This window comes from Rhinolophus hipposideros, assembly GCF_964194185.1.
Source record: "Rhinolophus hipposideros genome assembly, chromosome: 20".
In the NCBI taxonomy this organism is placed as follows: Eukaryota; Metazoa; Chordata; class Mammalia; order Chiroptera; family Rhinolophidae; genus Rhinolophus; species Rhinolophus hipposideros.
This window is the reverse complement of record NC_138066.1, coordinates 390,775-414,403: the sequence shown is the minus strand read 5'-3', so window position 1 is coordinate 414,403 and position 23,629 is coordinate 390,775. Positions and strand designations below refer to the sequence as shown.

Here is a 23,629-nt window from a genome sequence, read left to right as displayed (position 1 = left end):
AGTGTGAGTCCTCCAACTTTATTTTTTCTTTTTCAAGATTGTTTTGGCTCTTTTGTGTCTCTTGCATTTGCATATAATTTTAGGATCAGCTTGTCAAATTCTGTAGAAAAGTCAGCTGGGATTTTTATTGGAATTGCATTAAAGCTGTAGAACAATTTGAAAAGTATTAACATCTTAACGATATTCTTTAAATCCATAAACATGGAATGACTCTTTGTTAATTTAGGTCTTCTTTAATTTCTTTCAATAATGTTTTATAGTTTCCAATGTACAAGTTTTGAATTCTTTTGTTAAATTTATTCCTAAGTAATTTATTCAAAACACTGGTTTTTTGGTTTTTGTTTCCTTACAGTGTTTCTTTATGTAAACACCAACACTTATGAATTTACAGATTAGAACTTTCCCTTTTGCAAGAAGGAAGGAAGGAAGAAAAAAAAAAAGAAAGGAAGGGAGCCTATGAGCCATGCTGTTATATACCTTGTTTTGTATTTTTGTTTTTCCACTTAATATATCTTGGAGTTCTTTCCATAGCAATATATAAAGAGCTTCCTCATTTCTTTTTTTAATAGCTGCGTAATAGTCCTGTGCATAAGCATACTATAATTTACTCAGTCAGTTCCCTATTGATGGGTTATTTCCAGTCTTCTGCTATTACAAACATTGCTGCAATTAATTTATTATTTGGCACTCTGGGATAAATCCCAGTTTAGTCACTGTATTAATGGGTAAATACATCAGCAATATTGACAAGTGTTGCCAAATTGCTTTCCATGAGGGTTACTCTTACTTCCTTTCCTCCCATAATAAATGAGAATGCCACTTTCCTCATGACTGCCAATACCGTGTTTCCCCGGAAATAAGACCTAGCCAGACTATTAACTCTAATGCATCTTTTGGAACAAAAATTAATATAAGACCCAGTCTTATTTTAATATAAGACCGGATCTTATGTAATATAGTATGATATAATATAATATAATATAATATAATATAATGTAATGTAATATAATATAATGTAATATAATACTAGGTCTTGATATAATATAATATCATACCAGGTCTTATATTAATTTTTGCTCCAAAAGATGCATTAGAGCTGATGGTCTGGCTAGGTCTTATTTTCAGGGAAACACGGTAGGTGTTATTAAGCTTCTGGATTTTTTTTTAAAGATTTTATTGGGGAAGGGAACAGGACTTTATTGGGGAACAGGGTTACTTCCAGGACTTTTTTTTACAAGTCAAGTTGTTGTCCTTTCAATCTTAGCTGTGGAGGGTGCCATTCAGCTTCAAGTTGTTGTCCTTTCAGTCTTAGTTGTGGAGGGCGCAGCTCAGCTCCAGGTCCAGTTGCCGTTGCTAGTTGCAGGGAGTGCGGCCCACGATTTCTTGCGGGAGTTGAACTGGCAACCTTGTGGTTGAGAGGATGCGCTCCAACCAACTGAGCCATCCAGGAGCTCAGCAGCAGCTCAGCTCAAGGTGCCGTGTTCAATTTTAGTTGCAGGGACGCTGCCCACCATCCCTTACGGGACTCGGGGAATTGAACTGGCAGCCTTGTGGTTGAGAGCTCACTGGCCCATGTGGGAATCCAACCTGCAGCCTTCGGAGTTAGGAGCACGGAGCTCCAACCGCCTGAGCCACCGGGCCAGCCCCAAGCTTCTGGATTTTTAACAATTTATTAGGTGGGAGATGACATCAGCGTGGTTTGAATTTGCATGTCTCTTAGTAAAAAGACCAGGCGTCTTTATACTGTCTGTGAATTGTCTGTTCCTTGCCTTTTCCCAGTTCTCTGTTGGGTATCTGCTCTTTTCCGTTCTGTTTACTCTTTAGATATGAGTTGCAAATGTTTTGTTCCCATTTTTCATTTGTCTTTGGACTCTCCTTAAAGTGTTTTTTACCACGTGGAAGTTTTTTGTTTGGATGTTTTGTGTAGTCTGTTTATCAATCTTTTATAGATTTTGAATTTGGGGTCATAGTTAGAAAGGTCTTTCATACTCCAAAGTTATAAAGAAATTATCAGATGGTTTCTTTTCTAGAGCTTTTAATAATTTTTTTCATTTTTCACATTTAAATCTTTGGGCTATGTTTTTCAATCTAGGAGAAATTCTTTTCTGTGCTGGTTTCTGGCCCAGTCACTTTGTCTGTACCAAGAATCCTTTCCCCTAAGTTATGAAAGCGAAAGCCAGGATTTCTACTTTCCTCTCCCCCCCCCCCCCAACCAGGACACCTCTACCCTGAGTCCTACTTGAACAGAGGAAATGCAAGCAGTGGAGGGAGCAGAATAAAACTCAGATATTATCTCAGCCTAACTGTATGTAACACAGTGCAAGAACCAAGACTGCTTTTCTTTCTACAAGTCTTTACTGAAGACAGCTGTGTGTAAGATATTTGGTCATTTTCAAGCATTTGTCAAGGATCTACTATGTGCCTGGTATTATGGAAGTCAGTGGATTTAGAGATGAATGAGACCGAATAAGGAGGCAGAATGGCAACACCCTCCAATGCCAAATTTTAAAACAAGAAACATCAGCAGGTAGGGGTGCTCAGGCCACATGATCATCCTGGAAGGCACAGACGAGAAAGCTCAGAGGAGAGGCAAGGTGACAAGGCAGCTATGGGGACAAGTGTCTTTGGAAAATTATGGTGCTTGAGCTACAAGGTGAGGTTCTGGAAGCAGTTCTCAGGCCTGGAGTACCACTAATTTGATGTAATATAAATGATTAGAAATAATCCGTTATATTTTATACCACTTATATCAGACATGATATAAGACATGATCATTTGGCGATCATGTCTTGAGCCAGTTATGTACTTGTCATGTCCTTGAAAAAACTTTCTCTGTAAAGGAGAGCCTATAATCCCCATTTTACAGGCCTTTTCCCAAGTCGATTTGGTGGTGGCTCAGGTGTGCTCTCCCCACCACAGGCCTTTGCTCTCACTCACATTCTGTCACTGAACTGTGGCACATCCATTTTCTTTTGTCTTTCTAAAATAATTTTTTATTTTTTTAATAATAGTTGACATTATTGTCATAATGTCACATAATATATAATATATAATATTGTCATATAATATATGACATATGACATATAATATTGTCACATAATATAATATTGTCACAATAGTTGACAATATTCTATTAGTTTCAGGTGTACAACATAGTGATTAGACATTTATTAACGTATGAAGTGGTGACCCTGATAAGTTCAGCATCTATCTGACACCACACAGATAGAGAGTTCTTTCACTATTATTGATTATAGTCGCTATGCTGTACTTTACATTCCCTGTGACTGTTTTTATAACTGATAATTTGCACATCTTAATCCCTTCCCCTTTTTCGTCCACCCCTTCAATCCCCACCCCCTCCCATCTGGCAACCATCAAAATGTTCTCTGTATCTATGACTTTGTTTCCATTTTGTTTGGTCATTTAATTTGCTTTTTACATTCCACATAGACGTGAAATCATATGGTATTTGTCTTTCTCTGCCTGACTTATTTCACTTAGCATAATACCCTCTAGTTTCATCCATGTTGTTGCAGATGTTTTGTTGTTATGGCTAATACTCCATTATATACATGTTCCACTTCTTCTTTATCCAGTCATCTATTGATGGACATTTCGTTTGTATCCATATCTTGGCTAGTGTAAATAATACTGCAGTGAACATAGGGGTGCATACAAGGTATGATCACAAAATACGGTGAATGCTGCTGCCATCCAATGGAAAGGCAGGATCTTCAATATGGGAAGTGCACGTAGAACCTTAGTAACAGTTGAACCTTAGTAACAGTTGAACAAGTTGAACAAGTTTCAACTTGTTCGGTGCAGTCAGTTCGTTGTGGTCTATGGTTAAGAGAAGAATGTTTTAAAATGTGCCGTAAATCCTCCTCCATCATGACAACGCTCCGTGTCACACATCACTTCTGGTACGGCAATTCCTGTCAAATAAAAACATTACAGTGTGTCCTCATTCACCTTAGTCACCGGATCTGGCACCATGCAACTTCTGGCTCTTTCCCAAAGTCAAAATGATTCAGGACATGGAGGCAGCCATGAGAGCGCAACTAAAGACACTCATGAAAGAGGACTTCCAGAACCGCTTCAGAAAGTGGCAAGAACAATGGGATAAGTGTGTTTGAAGTGAGGGGGGGTATTTTGAGGGAAATTAATGGGAACGTGTCGTTTACTGTAATAAATTTTTTAAATTTAAACATTCATCATATTTTTTTATCACACCTCGGATGTCTTTTCAAATTAGTGTTTTGGGTTTCTTCAGATAAATACCCAGAAGTGGAATTGCTGAGTCCTTCTTTGCCTCTTGTTATAGCCTTTGTTTTAAAGTCTATTTTATCTGATAGAACTGTTGCTACTCCAGGTTTTTTATTTCCAGTTCCATTTTCATGAAGAATCATTTTCCATCTCTTTACTTTCAGTCTGTGTGTCTTTCGATCTGAAGTGGGTCTTTCGTAGGTAGCATACGTATGGGTTTTCTTATGTGTCAAGACACCCTATAGCTTTTGATTGCAGCATTTAATCCATTTACATTTAAAGTAATTATTGATACGTAAGTAGTCATTGTTATTTTATTATTCATATTTTCTATCTTTTTTCTTCTTCTTAAAGAAGTCCCTTTAATACTTCTTGTAATACTGGTTTGATAGTGATGAACTCCTTTAACTTTTTCTTGTCTGGGAAGCTCTTTATCTGTCCTTCCATTCTAAATTATAGCTTTGCTGGGTAGAATAATCTTGGTAGTAGGTCCTGACTTTTCATCAATTTGAATATTTCCTTCTAATCCCTTCTGGCCTGCCAAGTTTCTTTTGAGAAACCAGCTGATAATCTAATGGGCGCTGCCTTACAGGAAACTAACTGCTTTTCTCTTATTGTTTTTAACATTCTTTCTTTGTCTTTAAGCTTTGGCATTTTAATTTTGATGTATCTTGGTGTGGGCCTGTTTGGGTTCACCTTGTTTGGGACTCTGCACTTCCTGGACTTGTATGTCTGTTTCCTTTGCCAGGTTAGGGAAGTTTTCTGTCATTATTTCTTCAAAAAGCTTTTCAATTCCTTGCTCTCTGTATATTCCTTTGGATGCCTTTATGATGTGAATCTTGGTATGCTTGATGTTGTCCCAGAGGCCCCTCAGTTTTTTGGATTTTGTCCTAATTATTTTTATTCTCTTTTATGTTCTGGTTGGGCTTTCTCTGCTACCTTATCCTCCAAATTGCTGATTCGATCTTCTGCTTTATTTACTCTACTGTTGATTCCCTCTAATGTATTCTTCATTTTGGTTATTGTATTCTTAATTTCTGACTTTTAAAAAATGTTTCCTATCTCTATTTTTATGTTTCCTATCTCTTTGTTAAAGTTCTCCCTGAGTTCATCTACTCTTCTTCTAAGTTCCTTGAGCATCCTTATAACCAGTGTTCTGAACTCTGCATCAGGTAGATTCTCTCCATTTTGTTTAGTTCTTTTTCTGGAGTCTTGTTCTGTTCATTCATTTGAGACATATTTCTTGGTCTTCTCACTTTGGCTGCCTCCCTGTTTGTTTCTATGTATTAGATAAAGCTGCTGTATCTCCTGGTCTTGGTAGAGTGGCCTGATGTAGCAGGTGTCCTGTGGGGCCCTGTAGTGCAGTGTCTCTGGTCACCTGAACCAGGGGCTCCAGGTGTGTCCCTTGTGTTGGTTGTGTGTGCCCCCCTATTGTAGTTGAGTCTTGATGGTTATTGGCATGTCAATGGGAGGGATTGACCCTCAGGCTGACTGGCTGTGAGGACTGGCTGTGACTACAACAGAGGAGCTATGTGCTGGGGCTGACCCCACGGAACAGAATTCATTTTAGTGGGGCTCCGATGCCTGTTGAGTCCACCCTTTGGGTGTGTCATTTATGGAGGTGATTAGATGGTCCTCTGGTATGAGCTACAAAGCAATCTATAGATGGTTGCCACTTGTGCTGGGCTTAGAGGTGCCTGAGAGAGGCTAAGCTGTGAACTGAGGCTGGCTGTCACTAGTGCTCGGCTTGGGGCCACTTAGCAAGAGGGATGGGGCATGCCAAGGACAGATGCTACCTGTTTGGGGTTTGTGAACCTTTGAGACATTTTTAGGAAAGTCCCCAGTGCAAGCCAAGACAGGCGTTTGAACATAAAAGCCACTGGAAGCAGCTTGGGTGGTCCTGCAAGTTGGGCGGGTCTGGGGTCTTAGGGAATCACCAGGGTGGGGCTAATGGTGATTAGTCAGGTTGATGGAGACTCAGATATGGCACCTGCCTGCATCTGCATACTGGGTGGCGGGGAGGGTTCTAAAAAGGAACAATGGCTTCTGTTAGCACTTTTGTCTTGGAGAAAGCTGCACCTCCATTCCTTGCCCTGAAGTCAGACAACTCAGTTCCTCCTCATATGTCCCTGACACCTTTCAAGCTGCTGCCCCACCTTGGAGCTCAGAGCAAGTGAGTCCATCAGCATATAAATCTGTGCAGAGCCCTTTAAGAGGAATGCCTGGGACTCCAGCAGGCTTGTCTCACTCAGCCACAATCTCCACAGCCAGAAATTATGGGGGCTTCTCTCCCTGGCACTGGAACCCTGGGCTGGGGAGCCTGGTGTGGGGCTGTGACCCCTCACTCCTCAGGAGGGACTTCCACAAAATTTACCATTTTAGTCATTTTTAAGTGTACAACTCAGTGTCATTAAGTACATGCCCTATATTGTGCTACCATCACCACTGTCTATACCCAAAACTTTTTCATCATCCCAAACAGAAATTCTGTACCCATTAAGCAATAGCTCCCAAAATCCCCCACCCCCTAGCTCCTGGTAACTTCTAATCTACTTTCTAACTTTATTATTTTGACTATTCTAGTTACCTCATATGAGTGGAATTATACAATATTTGGCCCTTTGTGTCTGGCTTATTTCACTTAGCATAATGTCTTTAAGTTTCACCCATGTTGTAGCATGTATCAGTACTTAACTCATCTTAATAACTGAATAATATTCATATATATCACATTTTATTTATCCTTTCATCTGTTGATGAACACCTGGGTTTCCCACCATTTGGCTGTTGTGAATAATAACTGCTATGAATATTGGTGTACAAGTATCTGTTTGAATCACTGCTTTCAGTTCTTTTATTTAAGTTTTCTTTAATTTCAGCAATGTTTCGTAGTTTTCAGGGTATACTTCTTTCATCACTTTGATTAAATTTACATAAGTACTAATAAGTACTTATGTACTTATTATAAGTACTTTATTATAAGTACTTGTAATATAAACATAAAGTACTATGTACTTTATGTACTTAAAAAAACATAAGTACTAAGTACTTTATTCTTTTCTATGCTTTTGTAAATGGAATTGTTTCTTAATTTCCTTTTAGTATTGTTCATTGAAAATGCTTACATAAATGCAACTGATTTTTGTGTGTTGATTTTGTACCCTGCAGCACTGCTGAATTCTTTTATTAGTTCTAACAGGTTTTTTTTTTGTAGGTTTTAGAGAATTTACATATATGATCATGTTATCTGTGAACAGAGATCGTTTTATTTTCTTCTTTCCAATTTGGATACCTTTATTTCTTTTTCTTGTCTAATTACTTTGGCTAGTACTTCCAGTGCTTTGTTGAATTAAAGTAGTAAAAGCAGGCATTCTTGTCTTGTTGCTGATCTTACGGGAGAAGCTTTCAGTCTTTCACCATTGAGTATAATGTCAACTGTGAGTTTTTCATACGTATATGGCTTTTTTCATGTTAAGGAAGCTCTCTTCTATTTCTATTTTACTGAGTGTTTTTATCATGAAAAGGTGTTAAATTTTGTCAAAGGCTTTTTCTGAATCAATTGAGATAATTACATAGTTTTTAATTCATTCTTTAATATGGCGTATTACACTGATTCATTTTCATATTTTGAACCATCATACAATTATGGGAATAAATCCCACTTGGTTATGGTGTATAACCCTTTTAACATGCTGTTGGATTTAATTTGCTAATATTTGTTGAGGAGTCATACATATATAATCATAAGGCATATTGGTCTGTGATTTTTTTTTCTTTTGATGTCATTGTTAGGCTTTGGTATTAGTGTAATGCTAACCTCATAGAATGAGGTAGGAAGTATCTCTCTTCTTTTCAATTTTTTTTTAAGAGTCTGAGAAGGATTCATGCTAACTCTTTCTTAAATGTTTGGCAGAATTCACCAGTGAAGCCATCTGTTCCTGAGCTTTTCGTTAGGAGGTTTCTGATTACTGATTCAATCTCCTTACTTGTTATAGGTGTATTCAGATATTCTTTCTTCATGTGTCAGGTTTTGTAGATTGTATGTTTCTGGGAATTTGTCCATTTGTTTGCATTATTCAACTTGTTGGTATATAATTGTTCATAGTACTTTCTTATAATGTATACCCTCACTTTCAATTCTGATTTTAGTAATTTCACACTCCTCTCTTTTACTTAGTCAGTCTAGAAAAAGGTTTGTTAATTTTATTAAATTATTTAAAGAACCAACTTTTGGTTTTGTTGATTTTCTCTTTTAGTTTTTATATTCTCGATTTCATTTATCTCTGCTCTAATATTTATTAGTTCTTTCCTATGCGACTTTGGGTTTAGTTTGCTCTCTTCTTTTTCTAGTTTCTCGTGGTATACAGTTAAGTTATGATTTGAATATTTTTTCTTTCTTAGTGTATGCATTTACAGCTACAAATGTCCCTCTTAGCATTACTTTCGCTGTATCCCATTACTTCTGGTATGTTGTGTTTTTGTTTTCATTTATCTCAAGATATCTTCTAATTTTCTTTGTGATTTGTTCTTTGACCCATTGGTTATTTAACAGTGTGTTGGTTAATTTCAACATATTTGTGAATTTTCCAGTTTTTCTTCTGTTACTGATTTTCAGTTCCATTCCATTTTGATCAGAAAAGATACTTTGAATGGTTTCAATCTTTTCAAAACTATTAAGACTTGTTTTGTGACCTGGTATGTTATCTGTCCTGGAGAATGTTCTGTGTACACTTGAGCAGAATTTGTATTCTGCTGTTGTTGAGTGTAGTGTTGTCCATATGTCTGTTATATGTAATTGGCTTATAGTGTTGTTATATGTAATTGGTTTATAGTGTTGTTCAAGTTCCCTCTTTTCTTATTGATTTTTTGTCTGGTTCTGCTATCTATTACTGAAAGTAGTGTATTGAAATATCCTAATATTATTGTAGAACTATCTATTTCTCCCTTCAATTCTGTCATTTTACTTTCATGTTTTGGGGCTGTGTTGTTGTGTGCATATATGTTTATAATTGTTATATCTTCTTACTGCGTCAAACCTTTTATCGATATATATTGTCCTTCTTTGACTCTTGTAACCTCTTTTGATTTAAAGTCTATTTTGTCAGACAATAATATAGCCACTTCAGCTCTTTTGGTTATTATTTGCACGGAATATATTTGCTCACTGTTTTGTTTTCAACATCTTTATGTCCTTTTGTCTAAAGTAAGTCTGTTGTAGACAGCATATTAGATGGGTACTGTTTTTTTTAAAATCCAATCTGACAATTTCTGCTTTTTAATAGGGGAATTTAGTTCATTTACAATAATGTGATTACTGATAACGAAGGATTTACTTCTGTCATTTATTTATTTGTTTTCTGTATGTCTTATATATTTTTTTGTTCCTCAATTTCTCCATTACTACTCTTTCTTCCATTTAGTTGATTACTTTTAGTGCACCATTTTGATTCCCTTTTTCTTTCTTTTTCTGTTTTGTTGTTGTTATTGTTGTTGTTGTTATTTTCTTAGTGGTTACCTTGGGGATTACAATTAACATCTTAAATTTTTGAATAATACTAACTTAGTTTGAGTAGTATACAAACACTCTCTTCTTATATCTCTGTCGCTTCCCATTTATATTGTTGTCACAGATTGCCTCTTTATACATTTTATGCCTAGTTGCATAGGTTTATAATCATTGTTTTATGTACTGCCCCATTAAGTCATATAGGAAAAAAGAAGAGTTACAAACCACCTAAAAAGTACTATAATACTAGCTTTTATATTTACCTATGTAGTTACCTTTACCAGTGTTCCTTATTTTTCCTTATGACTTCAAGTTATTGTCTAGTGTACTTTCATTTAAGCATGATGGACTCCCTTTAGCATTTCTTGTGGGGCAGGTCTACTGGTAATGAACTCCCTTAGCTTTTGGTTATCTAGAAATGTCTTAATTTCACCATTTTTGAAAACTAGTTTTGCTGGATATACAATTCTTTTTTTATTAAAGTTTATTGGGGTGACAATTGTTAGTAAAGTTACATCGGTTTCAGATGTACAATTCTGTAATACATCATCTATATATCACATTGTGTGTTCACCATCCAGAATCAGTTCTCCTTCCATCACCATATATTCGATCACTTTTACCCTCATCTACCAACCACCTCCCCCCTTACCCTCTGGTAACCACTAAACTATTGTCTGTGTCTATGAGTTTTTGTTTCTTCATTTGTTTGTCTTTTTCCTTTGTTGTTTTCAATTTTATATCCCACATGTCTGTGAAATCACATGGTTCTCGGCTTTTTCTGTTTGACTTATTTCACTTAGCATAATAATCTCAAGATCCATCCATGTTGTGGCAAATGGCGTTATTTCATCTTTTATTATGGCAGAGTAGTATACCATTGTGTATATATACCACATCTTCTTTATCCAATCATCTATCAAAGGACACTGATTGTTTCCATGTCTTGGCTACTGTAAATAAAGCTGCAATGAATATAGAAGCACATATATCTTTACAGATAAATGTTCTCAGATTTTTTGGATAGAGAGGGATTGCTGGGTCATATGGTAATTCTATTCTTAACTTTTTGAGGAACCTCCAAACTGCCTTCCAGAGCAGCTGCACCAATCTGCATTCCCACCAACAGTATATGAGGGTTACTTTTTCTCCACAGCCTCTCTAACACTTGCTATTATTTGTCTTGTTGATGATAGCCAATCTAACTGGTGTGAGGTGATATCTCATTGTGGTTTTTATTTGCATTTCTCTGATGATTAGTGATGTTGAGGATTTTTTCATGTGTCTACTGGCCATTTGTATGTCCTCTTTGGAGAAATGTCTATTCAGGTCCTCTGCCCATTTTTTAATTGGATCATTTGGTTTTTTTGTTGTTGTATTGTGTGAGTTCCTTATATATTTTGGATATTAGCCCCTTATCAATCAATGCTTTTGATAATGGATATACAGATCTTGGTTGACAGGTTTTTTTCTTTTTTCTTTTAGGGCTTTAAATATATCATCCTATTGCTTTCTGGCCTCCATGGTTTCTGATGAGAAATCAGCTGTTAATTTTATTGAGGATCCCTTGTATATGGCAAGTTGCTGCTTTCATAATTCTCTCTTTCTCTTTGGGTTTTGACAATTTTATTACAATGTATCTCAGTGTGGGTCTCTTTGAGCTTATCCTGTTTGGAGTTTGTTGAGATACTTGAAATTGTATATTCCTGACTTTCCTAAGATTTCATCCATTATTTCTTCTTATTATTAATTTTTGCCCATTTCTCGCTCTCTTCTCCTTCTGGAACTCCTCTAAGCATATAATGGTATGACTCCTTGGGTCCCACAAGTCCCTTAAGTTCTGTTCATTTTTCTTGTTCTTTTTCATTTCTGATTCTCAGACTAAATAATTTCAATTGTCTTTTCTTTATCTTCAATAATCTTTTCTTCTGCCTGCTCAAATTTGCTGTTCAACCCCTTCAGTGAGTTTTTCATTTCAGTTATTGGACTTTTAAATTCCAGAATTTATGTTTGTTTTCATTTTTAATAGACTATTTTTAGAGCAGTTTGGGGTTCACAGAGAAGTTGAGTGGAAAGTACAGAGATTCCCATATACTCCCCTATACCCTCACATGCACAGCCTCCTTCACTATCAATGTGCTGCACCTTCTGGTACATTTGTTACAATCAATGAACCTACATTAATACTTCATATCACCGATAGTCCATAGTTTACATTAAAGTTCAGTCGGTGCTGTACATTCTATGGGATTTGACAAGTGTATAATGACATATATCTACCATGATAGTATCATATAGAATAGTTTTACTGCCCTATGAAATCCCTTGTGCTCTGCCTTTATGTCTTCTTCCCCTGAAACCCTAACAACCATTGATCTTTCTACTGTTTCCATAGTTTTGGCTTTTCCAGAATGTTGTATGTCTGGAATCATACAGTAGCCTTTTCAGCTTGGCTTCTTTCAGTTAATTATATGCGTTTAAGGCTCTTCCATTTCTTTTCATAGCTTAATAACTCATTTCTTTTTAGTCAGAATAAATTCCATTGTTTGGATTTACCACAGTTTATCCATTCACCTACTGAAGGAAACCTTGGTTACTTCCAACTTTTGGTTCCTTTCATACAACTTGTATCTCTCTATTCATATTCTCATTTTGTTCATACATTATTTTCCTGATTTCCTTTAGTCCTTTGTCCATGGTTTCCTTTAGCTCATCAAACATATTTAAGACAGTTGATATAACCTCTTTGACTAATATTCCCAGTATATAGGCTTCCTTGGGGATAGTTTTTCTGTGAATGTGGCATGTTTTTCAGTTTCTTTGTATGTTTTGTAAGTTTTTTGGGAACTGGGCATTTTGAGTATTATGTTGTAGGAACTTGGGAAATCTGGTTCTCCCACTCCTCGAGGGTTGCCGAATGTTGCTTTTGAGGGCTGAAGTCCATTTGTGACTTTTCCAAACTATTTTTACAAAGTATGTATTCCTTTTGTGTGGCCACTGAAGTTTCTGTTCCTTTATCTTTGCAGTCAGCCAGTGACCTGACAAAAATGTCCTTAAATGTCTGGTTCCCAAAAGGTATATGTGGGCAGAGAGCACTATTGCTTTAGATCCCTTGGACACCACATCAGCCCTTGGACCACCAACAATGGCCATCAACTTTTATGCTGGCCCCTTAGTGATCAAAAGCAGCAATTGGCAATCAAAACCCACAATCCCAATAGATGGTGGGCCAGGTCCTCATTGCCCATCCAAGTTCCAAATTTCACCAGCAACATGAGCCACTGTCCACACTGCTGTCTACTGCTGGGAACTTGGGAGTGATAGCAACTATGTTGAATAGGCTGAAATGCACCAAAATTTATCAACCTCTTCAACCAGTCCTCCTGTGTATAGCTCCAGAGTTCCAAAAATAATTCCTTCAGAGAGTGCCCACCAATTCAGAAAGTGAACGGGCAGATTACTGGAGCCTCCTACTCTGCCATCTTCCCTGATGTCATTCTCATATCCCAGTTTTGATTTGATATTTACACTGACTTCCTAACTAACAAAGCTCTGTGGGCAACTTGCTTGTTCTCAAGAAGATTTTAGAATTTGCTCGTAATCTCTGGTGCTCCACATCATTTCATGATGATGGGTGTAGGTTTGTGCCAGACACCTGATTGGCTCTTTGAATCTAGAAGCTAATGTTTTTCAAATCTGTTTTCTCAGAATTCCCATTAGTCAACTTTTGGACCTCCTAAAATGATTCCATAATTTTCATATCTTTTTTCTCCCTATTTTCTGGGAAATTTCTTTAGTTACATCTTATAGTCCTCCTATTGATGTTCTTGAGTATTATATTTTTAATTTCTAGTAATTTTTATTTGTTTTTTTGCCTATTATTCTCTTAAAAATAGTACACCATTCTTTTTCCTGACTGTAGGAATTCTCTTATGTTCCTGAGCATATCAATTGTCACTGTTTTTGTCTTTTAATTTTCTTCTGTTCCCTGCTTTGTTTCTATTGACTCCCATCATGTTTCTTCTGCTTGCTGTGTTTGAGTTCTCTTTCATGTAGAGGTGGTGCGTCAATATTAAATGATCCTTGGCTGTTGGTTCACAATTCAGACTGAGACTCTAACAGCTTATTGGAAGTTCTGGGTAAATGAATGGGGTTGCTGATGTAGAAGCTTTGCTCTGGGATGGTCAGGCAGCGACTTGGTCATTTTCTTGAGAGAATCTCCCAGTCAGTGCCTCCAGGTCTTTTACTTTGGGTCAATTTTCATAGAGCAGAGTCTTCTGATTTCCTGCCAGTTGCAGAATGGGAAAGGAGACATTTTTTAAAACCTGGTCACCACACTTTTTAGGTAGTGGCTGGGGAGAGTGGATCTTAATGCTACCCTCAGCTATTTCTGAGGAGACTCCCAGTTTTCTGCCTGGGTGGTCAAGGGGTTGTCACGTGTCAGGGAATGAAATTCTGGCTGGGGTTAAGCCCTCTTTTTAAAAAAATTTATTGGGGTGACATTTGTTAGTAAAATTGCATAGATTTCAGGTGTACAATTCTGTATTACATCATCTATAAATCCCATTGTGTGTTCATCACCTAGAATCAGTTCTCCTTCCATCACCATATATTTGGTCCCCCTTACCCTCTTCTCCCACTGCCCTCCCCCCTTACCCTCTGGTAACCACTAAACTATTGTTTGTGTCTATGAGTTTTTGTTTCTCATTTGTTTGTCTTGTTCTTTTGTTGTTTTCAGTTTATATACCACATGTCAGTGAAATCATATGGTTCTCTGCTTTTTCTGTCTGACTTATTTCACTTAGCATTATACTCTCAAGATCCATCCATGTTGTCACAAATGTTCCTATATCATCTTTTCTTACCACTGAATAGTATTCCATTGTGTATATATACCACAACTTCTTTATCCATTCATCTATCGAAGGACATTTTGGTTGTTTCCATGTCTTCACCACCGTAAACAAAGCTTCAATGAACATTGGAGCACACGTGTCTTTATGGATAAATGTTTTCAGATTTTTTGGATAGATACCCAGGAGAGGGATTGCTGGGTCATACGGTAATTCTATTTGTAATTGTTTGAGGAACCTCCACACTGCCTTCCATAGCGGCTGCACCAGTCTGCATTCCCACCAACAGTGTATGAGGGTTCCTTTTTCTCCACAGCCTCTCCAACACTTGTTACTATTTGTCTTGTTGATGATAGCCATTCTGACTGGGATGAGACCTGACACAATAAACTGCATAGAAGAAAGCATAGGTACTAAACTTATGGACCTTGGGTTCAAAGAGCATTTTATGAATTTGACTCCAAAGGCAATGGAAGTAAAATCTAAAATAAATGAATGGGACTACATGAAACTTAAAAGCTTCTGCACAGCAAAAGAAACCATCGACAAAATAAAGAGGCAACCAACTGAATGGGAGAAGATTTTTGCAAACAGTTCCTCCAATAAGGGGCTAATATCCAAAATATACAAGGAACTCATGAAACTCAACAACAAAAAAACAAACAATCCAATTGAAAAATGGGCAGAGGATCTGAAGAGACATTTCTCCAAAGAGGACATACAAATGACAAACATATATAAAAAAATGCTCAACATCACTAATCATCAGAGAAATGCAAATAAAAGCCCTCTTTATATAAATTCCAGCCAGTCCTTTTTTTCATTGCTTTGCCCTCCCATCCACAACTGTCAGAGATACCTGGTATCTCCAGTCCTGGAAACTTCCTGGGATTCTGTGGCTCAAATCAGTTTCCTTCCCCCAATGAGTTTCAAAGTTGAGAGGTCTTAAACTGAAGTCACTCACTCTGGTCCATCTACCTTTCATCTTCCAAAATGTTACTGATGTCTGTCCCCTGTTATAGTAACTTCTTCCATTCTCTTATCTTTGAGGACAAATATCTTTTCCTGTTCTCTTAGAAGGGTTTCAAGAAGGAAGGAAGATAAATCCATGTATTTAAGCTGTGGTGTTAAACGGAGCCACTGTTTTTTTCTAAGCTTGCTTTCATTAAAGAATAAATGAATGCCTTGCAGGACATTTTAAGGGAGAAGTTGTTGGAGGAAGCAAATGTCATGAGATCAGACAGAAAAATATGGGAGATGTGATGCATTCATACAGTGGAAAACTCACCAATACAAAACAAACTGCTGACAGACCCTTAGCAGGGAAGTCTCGGGGAGTCAATAAAACCAGATGCAAAAGTTCAAGAATGGGCAATATGAACAACCTACAGTGATAAAAGTCAGAATAGAAGTTACCTCTGGGAGTGGGCATTGGGTGGGAGGGGCCCTAAGAGAGTCTTTGGGGTGCAAGAAATGTTCTGTATCCTGATGTGGGTGGTAGTGACACGTAGCACAGCAGTGCCCCTTATGTGGCTTCACTTTTTGTGGTTTCAGCTAGCCCCCCCATCAACCATGGTCCGAGAATATTAAATGAAAAATTCCAGAAACAATTCCCAAGTTTTAAATTGTGCACCATTCTGAGTGGCGTGATGAAATCTCACACTGTCCCTCTCCATCCTGCCCAGATGTGAGTCCCTTTGTTCAGTGACTCCACGCTGTGCACAGTCCTCCCCCATCTTAGGAGCGTCTCAGTTATCAGAGCAACTGTTTTGCTATCTCAGTGCTTGTGCTCAAGTCACCTTTATTTCACTTAATAATGGCTGCAAAGCACAAGGGTAGCCATCCTGCGAATTTGGACATGCCAAAGAGAAGCCAAGAAGTGCTCACTTTAGGTGAAAAGGTGGGTACAGTGCATAAGACACTTTGCGAGACAGAGAAACATTCACATAACTTTTATTACGGCATATTGTTATAATTGTTCTATTTTATTATTAGCTGCTGTTAATCTCTTACTGCGCCTAATTTATAAATTAGACTTTATCATAGCTATGTGTGTGTAGGAAAAAATAGTATGTATAGCGTTCGGTGCTCTCCGCAGTTTCAGGCATCCACTGGGGGTCTTGAACATATTCCTTGTGGATAAAGGGGGACCACTGCATACATGGGGAAAAATTCATCAAGCTATACACTTAGGATCTGTGTACACTACACATGACATTGCATGTGTCTCATACCTCAGTAAACAAGGAAAAACAGAAGAAAATTGCCAATTATTGAATGCTTGCAATATGCTAGGCACTGGCTAGATCTGCTTTTCTTTTTATTCATTTAAAGAGCAACTACTGTGTCCTAGGCACTCTCTAGGTTCTCAGGACACAGCAGCAAACAAACCGAATCAGACAGAGCCCCGCCCACATGATATTTATAGTTCATGGGGGAGACAATATCAAATAATCACACTCATGAAAGTAAAGTGACAACTAAAGGGCATGTAAGTGTGCAGAAAAAAGGGGGTCTCCGTGTCTGTGGGGAGAGTCAGAAAGCCTTCCCCGAGGAAATGAAGTTGAAACAGATCTAAAGGATGAGGAGGAAATAACTAGCTGAGGAGGTGGGAAGAGGGCATTTTATGCAAAGGGAAAAGGATGTGCAAAGATCCTGTGGTAAGCAGAGGCATGGCAGAGAATAGTGCCAAGCAGGGCGTGGCTGATGTGAGGAAGGGGCCTCAGATAGGCATTTTCACAGATGGGGAAACTCAGGCTCAGGGAGGTGAGGTGGCTGCCCCAGGTCACTCAGCGGCTGCAGCTGCGGCTGAAAGCCACTTTTGTCTGGTTCTCCCTCTGCTCACTGAGACAGAGTGGGAATATGAGCAGGAGAGGCTGCCTGGCTTCCAGCCTACAGCGGGTGCCAGCTGCCCTCACACTCCCTGCCTCTCAGCTCCGCAGGGCCTGCAGATGAGGGTGACCATGAAGCCATGCCCGGAAGAGCAATACTGGGATCATCTGCTGAACATCTGCCTATCCTGCAAATCCATCTGCAGCCGTAAGATTCCACAAACCTGTGCAGACTTCTGCAGTGAGTTCTGGGACCTGAACCCAGGGGATGACTGGGTCACCTCCCTCCTTTCCTCCCAGAGGTCCCTTTGGCCCCACTGCACTTGGGATCCTGAGGAGGGGGTGGTAGAAGGAGTTACAATGTGATACCCCTTCACCCCTCGATCTTCTGCTCTGGCCACACTGGCCTCCTTGAAGTTTCTTGAATATGTTGTATTCTTTCCTGCCTCAGGTCTTTTGCACTTGTTGTACCCTCTGGATGAAAAGCACTTCCTCATTCTTCTTCCCTTGACTCCCTCCTACCCAACCTTAAGGTCTCAGCCAAATGTCAGGTGTTTTCTCTGACTGCCCAATAGAAATTAGGCCCTTTTCTCCTCTGTTCTTACTTTCTATTAAAACTTTTTATCATAAAAGTTATTAAACATAGACAGGATAGCATAATAAACCCCTGCCGACCCATCATTGGCTTTAAATTTCTGCCTTTTTATTCCCCAACCAATTTTTTTCTTGTGTATTTTAAAGCAAATTCAAGAACTTGTATCACTTTACCTGTAAATACTAGATCATGAATCCCTAACACACAAGAACCTTTAAAATGTAACCTCAATATATCTTATCACCCCCAGCAATAATCCTTTAACATCATCTGTACTCAGGCCCCCAATTTTCTCTGATTGTCCTGAAGAATACATTTTGCTTGGTATTCTTTTTCATAACTTGTTCTTGTCCTTAATGGAACTTATCCCAATTTATATTATGTTCTTTTGTGGTTTTTTTTGTTTTGTGTGTGTCTCAACTACCAGATTGTGAGCTCCTTTCCTTACCTGAGCTTAGCACGGTGCCTGTCACATAGTAAGTGCTTCATAAATACTGGTCAAGTGGATTTCGGAGAGACTGAGTGACTTGCCCAAGATCACATAGCATAATAGTGGAAAGCTTAGGAACCAGAACTCTCTGATTCCAAAACCATGGCATTTATTGTGTCATTCTGCAAGTTTCATGGAACTCTCTAGCCCTTTGGAAATAAGAATCTCACATGACCCTAAGGGGAATTATCATCTAATGGGAGATTTTTCTACATTTCAAAGTAGAATGGTAAAGTACCATAAAATGCCACAGTTGGGAAAGACCACATCCAGCTCTTGGGTTGGGGAACAGGGAAGTGTTCTTGGAGGAAGTGCCCCCTGAGATGAAATGTTAGGAGTTGGTAGGTGAGGAAGTCAGCTGAGGAGGATGGCACTCCTAGGAATGGGACCAGTGTGATCAAAAGCAAGACCCAGAGGAAAGTTTGTGAGGTCAGGCAGTGAGGGCCGGTGGCCAGGGGCGGTCAGGAACCAGCTGCGACAGCCACACTGGTCGCTGAGGAGGTGAGGAGGTCACAGAAAGCCCCAGGAGCACCACTGCCATTATGTTGACTCTGCCTTATGAGTGGCAGTCCAGTGGTCCTGAGCAACTCAGCGGAGCCCTGGGGCCAGGGCAGGGCCAGGACAGGGGCAGGACGTTGGTTTTATAAAGCCATCTGAGTCTTCCCTAAGGCTTTAGTTCCACCATCTTTCTGGCCTTTTTCTTTATTCTGTCGAGGACATAAGGGTTGGTGTGCTGCTGTTGGAAAGAGGCACAAGTGAATATCCTACTATGTTTCCCTGAAAATAAGACTGGATCTTATATTAAGGTTTGCTCCAAAACACGCATTAGGGCTTATGTTCAGTGGATGTCATCCTGAAAAATCATGCTAGGGCTTATTTTCCGGTTAGGTCTTATTTTCGGGGAAACACGGTACTTGAACCTTCCATTAACTGATCATTTATTTATTATGTGCCAGGCACTGTGCTGGGAACTTCAAATCCTCAAAACAACCTTAAGAAGTAAATATTATTGCCCCTCTCTTTGAAATGAGGAAACCAAGACACAGAGAGGTTAAGCCCCCACAACCTGCAAGTAGTAGAGCTAGGGATACCTCAACCCCATTTGGCTTTGAAGTCTGTGGTGTTAACCTCTGTCTTGGCACCGCCTCTGAAATGCGCTCTTAGAATACCCTAAGTGAGTCACATTTTCATATAAATCGAATCTTATTTTAAAGACAAGAGAAGCTGCCCTGTAAAAGTATAGATTTCTGTTAAGTGCTCAAAGTTGCTCTCTTAAGGCAAGTGTGGTTAGACTTTATTTTGCTTGGCTTCTGCTCTTTGGCACTGATACCTGTATAAGCTCTGGTAATTCTCATTTATTATTAACACAGAAGAAAATAATTTGAACTTTGCCACCTTTTTTATAGACTCCTCTCCCAACTTTCCAAGGAAGATTCTCGCTTTCCCCTCCAATCTTTATGTTGACATGAAATATGTTTCTTCTTTCTGAAGCTTGAAAAATGCAAGTAAAGAACTTTAGTGATAATGTAATCACCTAGATATCAATTTTAAAAGATAAGGATTTTAAAGAAAATCCTTATATGTGTAGAAACTAAAGAATGTACTTTTAAATAAATCTGTAAGTGAGGAAGAAATAATGAAAAGTAAAAACATTTTAAACTAGATATAGAAAAAAGACTACATATCAAAATGTGTGTGGTGTGGCTAACACAACACTTAGAGGACAATGTATAGCCTTACCATTGAATATTGGAAAAGGACTTGGATTACCCTGGAATTGATTTGGGGGGAAGTAGATTGATTTTTTAAGAAAATTTTGATGCTCTTTGAGGTTAGACACACCACTCCTACAGGTCTCTGTTACCCAGTAGCATCAATCATTTTTGTCTCCCAGAGTCACTCAGTTGCCGCAAGGAGCAAGGCAGGTACTATGACTTGCTCCTGAGGGACTGCATCAGCTGCGCCTCCATCTGTGGACGTCACCCCAAGCAATGCACATACTTCTGTGAGAACAAGTTCAGGAGCCAAGTGAACCTCCAATCAGAGCTTAGAAGACAACAGATAGAAGCCAGGTCAGACATCTTTGGAAGGTACCAAGGATCAGAGCACAGAGGCTCGGAGGCAGGTCCAGGTAAGCCACCTGTATGGTTTCTGAGTGAGTGGGAGGCCAAGCACCAGAGCTAAATAAGGAGGGTCTGCAAAGAGGAAAGTCCAGGGTCCAGGCAAATAGCCAGAAGAGTCAGGGAGTTCATCACATAATAGGAAAAGATCTGGGCAAAATATCCAGAAGCCTGTGGGCAAAAAGAAAGCAGGAAAAGAAAAGATTTGATTGTTGAGAGGCTTTTTCTAAATTAAAATCTTTTTTCAATTACAGTGACATACAATATTATATTCGTTTCATGTGTGCAACATAGTGATTAGACATTTATATAACTTATGTAGTGATCTCTCCAATAAGTCTGACACAACACACAGTTATTACACTATTATTGATGTTCCTTGTTCTGTACTTTACATCCCCATGACTGTTTTTATAATTGGCAATTTGCACATCTTAATACCTACCCCCTTTTCATCCATCCCCCCAAACACTCTCCCATCTGGCAACCATAAAAATGTTTTCTATATCTATGAGTTTGTTTCTGTTTTGTTCATTTATTTTGTTTTTTAGATTCCACAGAGAAGTAAAATCACGTGTTTTTCTCTGTGTGACTTATTTCACTTAGCATAATACCCTATAGGTCCATCTATATTGTCTCAAATGTCAAGATTTCGTTCATTTTTATGGCTAATATTCCATTGTGTGTGTGTGTGTGTATATTTATATATATATATATATATATATATATATATATATATATATATATCATATTTGCTTTATCCATTCATCCATCGATGGACACAGGTTGCTTCCATATCTTGACTAGTGTAAATAATGCCTGCAATGAACACAGGGTGCATATATAATTGCAAATTAGTGCTTTGGATGTCTTTGGATAAATATCCAGAAGTGGAATTGCTGAGTCATATGATAACTCTGTTTTTAATTTTTTGAGGAATATCCATGCTGTTTTCCATAGTGGCTGCACCAATTTACAATCCCATGAACAGCTCACAGGGTTCCCTTTCTCCACATCCTCTCCAACACTTACCTGTTGATTTATTGATGATGGCCGTTCTTACAGGTGTGAGGTGATACCTCATTGTGATTTTTATCTATATTTCCCTGATGATTAGTGATATTGAGCATCTTTTTATATGTGTACAAGTACTGGCCATCTATATGTCCTCTTTGGAGAAATGTGTACTCAGATCCTCCGCCCATTTTTTAATTTGATTGTTTCCTTTGGTGTTAAGTTGTGTATGTTTTTTATATATTTTGTATACTAACTCCTCATCGAGTGTATCATTTGTGAATATCTTCTTCCATTCAGTAGGTTGATTTTTTCAGTTTGTTGGTGGTTTCCTTTGCTGTGCAAAATACTTTTTAGTTTGATGTAGTCCCATATGTTTATTTTTGCTTCTGTGTCCCTTGCTCAATGAGACATATCCAAAAAACTATTACTAAGAGCAGTGTCAAAGAGTATACTGCCCGTGGTTTCTTCTAGGAGTTTTATGATTTTGGGTCTTCCATTTAAGTCTTTAACACATTTTGAATTTATTCATGTAGATGGTGTAAGAAAGTGATCCATTTTCATTCTTTTGTGTATATCTGTCCAGTTTTCCCAACACCATTTATTGAAGAGACTGTCTTTATCCCATTATATGTTCTTGCCTCCTTTGTCATAGATTAACTGATCATATAGCCATAGGTTTATTTTGGGGTAATCTCTTCTGTTCCATTGATCAGTGTGTGTTTTTATGCCAGCACCATGTTGTTTTCATTACTATAGACCTTGTATACTTTGATATCAAACAGCATGATACCTCCAACTTTGTTGTTTCTGAAGATTGCTTTGGCTATTTGGGGTCTTTTGTGATTCCATATAAACTTTAAGAATATTTATTCTAGTTCTGTGAAAAATGCCATTGGTTTTTTGATAAGGATTGCATTGAATCTGTAGATTGCTTTGGGTGGTATGGACATTTTAACTATATTAATTCTTCCTATTCATGAATATGCTATATCCTTCCATTTATTTGTATCTCCTTCAATTTCTTTTTTCAATTTCTTATAGTTTTCCAAATACAGGTCTTTTACCAACTTGGTTAAATTTATTCCTAGGTATATTTTATTCTTTTTAATGCAATTGTACATTGTTTTCTTAATTTCTCTTTCTGATAGTTTGTTATTAGTGTATAAAAATGCAACCAATTTCTGACTATTGATTTTATATCCTGATACTTTACTGAATTCATTTATTAGTTCTAATAGTTTTCTGGTGAAATCTTTATGGTTCTCTCTATATATAATATAATGTGGTCTACAAATAATGACAGTTTTATATCTTCCTTTCCAATTTGGATTCCTTTTATTTCTTTTTCTTGTCTGATTGCTGTGGCTAGTATTTGCAATATACTATGTTGAATAAGAGTGTGAAAGTACACATCTTTGTCTTGTTCCTGATCTTAAGGAAATCCCTTTCAGCGTTTCACTGTTGAGTAAGATCTTAGCTCACATATGGTCTTTATTATGTTTAGGTATATTTTCTGTATCTCCACTTTGCTGAGAGTTTTTATTATAAATGGATGTTGTATTTTGTCAAATGCTTTTCCTGCATCTATTGATATGATCACATGATTTTTATCCTTTGCTTTGTTGTATCACATTCATTGATTTATGGATATTGAACCATCATTGCATCTCAGAAATAAATCCCACTTGATCATGGTGTACGACCTTTTAATGTATTGCTGAATTTGGTTTGCTAATATTTTGTTTTTTGCATCTATGTTCATCAGGGATATTGGTCAATACTTTTTTTTTTGGTGGTGGTTTCTTTGTCTGGTTTTGGGATCAGGGTAAGGCTGGCCTTGTAAAATGAATTTAGGAGCCGTCTCTCTTCTTCAACTGTTTGGAACAGTTTGAGAAGGATAGGTATTAATTCTTTGAATTGGTGAAATTCACCTGTGAAGCTGTCTGGT

General features: G+C 37.9%; 1 protein-coding gene across 1 annotated transcript in view; it reads left to right on the top strand.

Moving 5' to 3' along the window:
- Positions 1-23,629, top strand: part of TNFRSF13B (TNF receptor superfamily member 13B) — a gene marked incomplete at both ends in the record, with an annotated part of 43,468 nt that overhangs the window by 4,058 nt on the left and 15,781 nt on the right. Inside the window, 2 exons of the mRNA XM_081030155.1 lie at positions 17,563-17,700; positions 20,439-20,675. Of these exons, the coding sequence (XP_080886281.1) occupies positions 17,563-17,700; positions 20,439-20,675 (375 nt within the window). The remainder of the gene's footprint in view (positions 1-17,562; positions 17,701-20,438; positions 20,676-23,629) is intronic.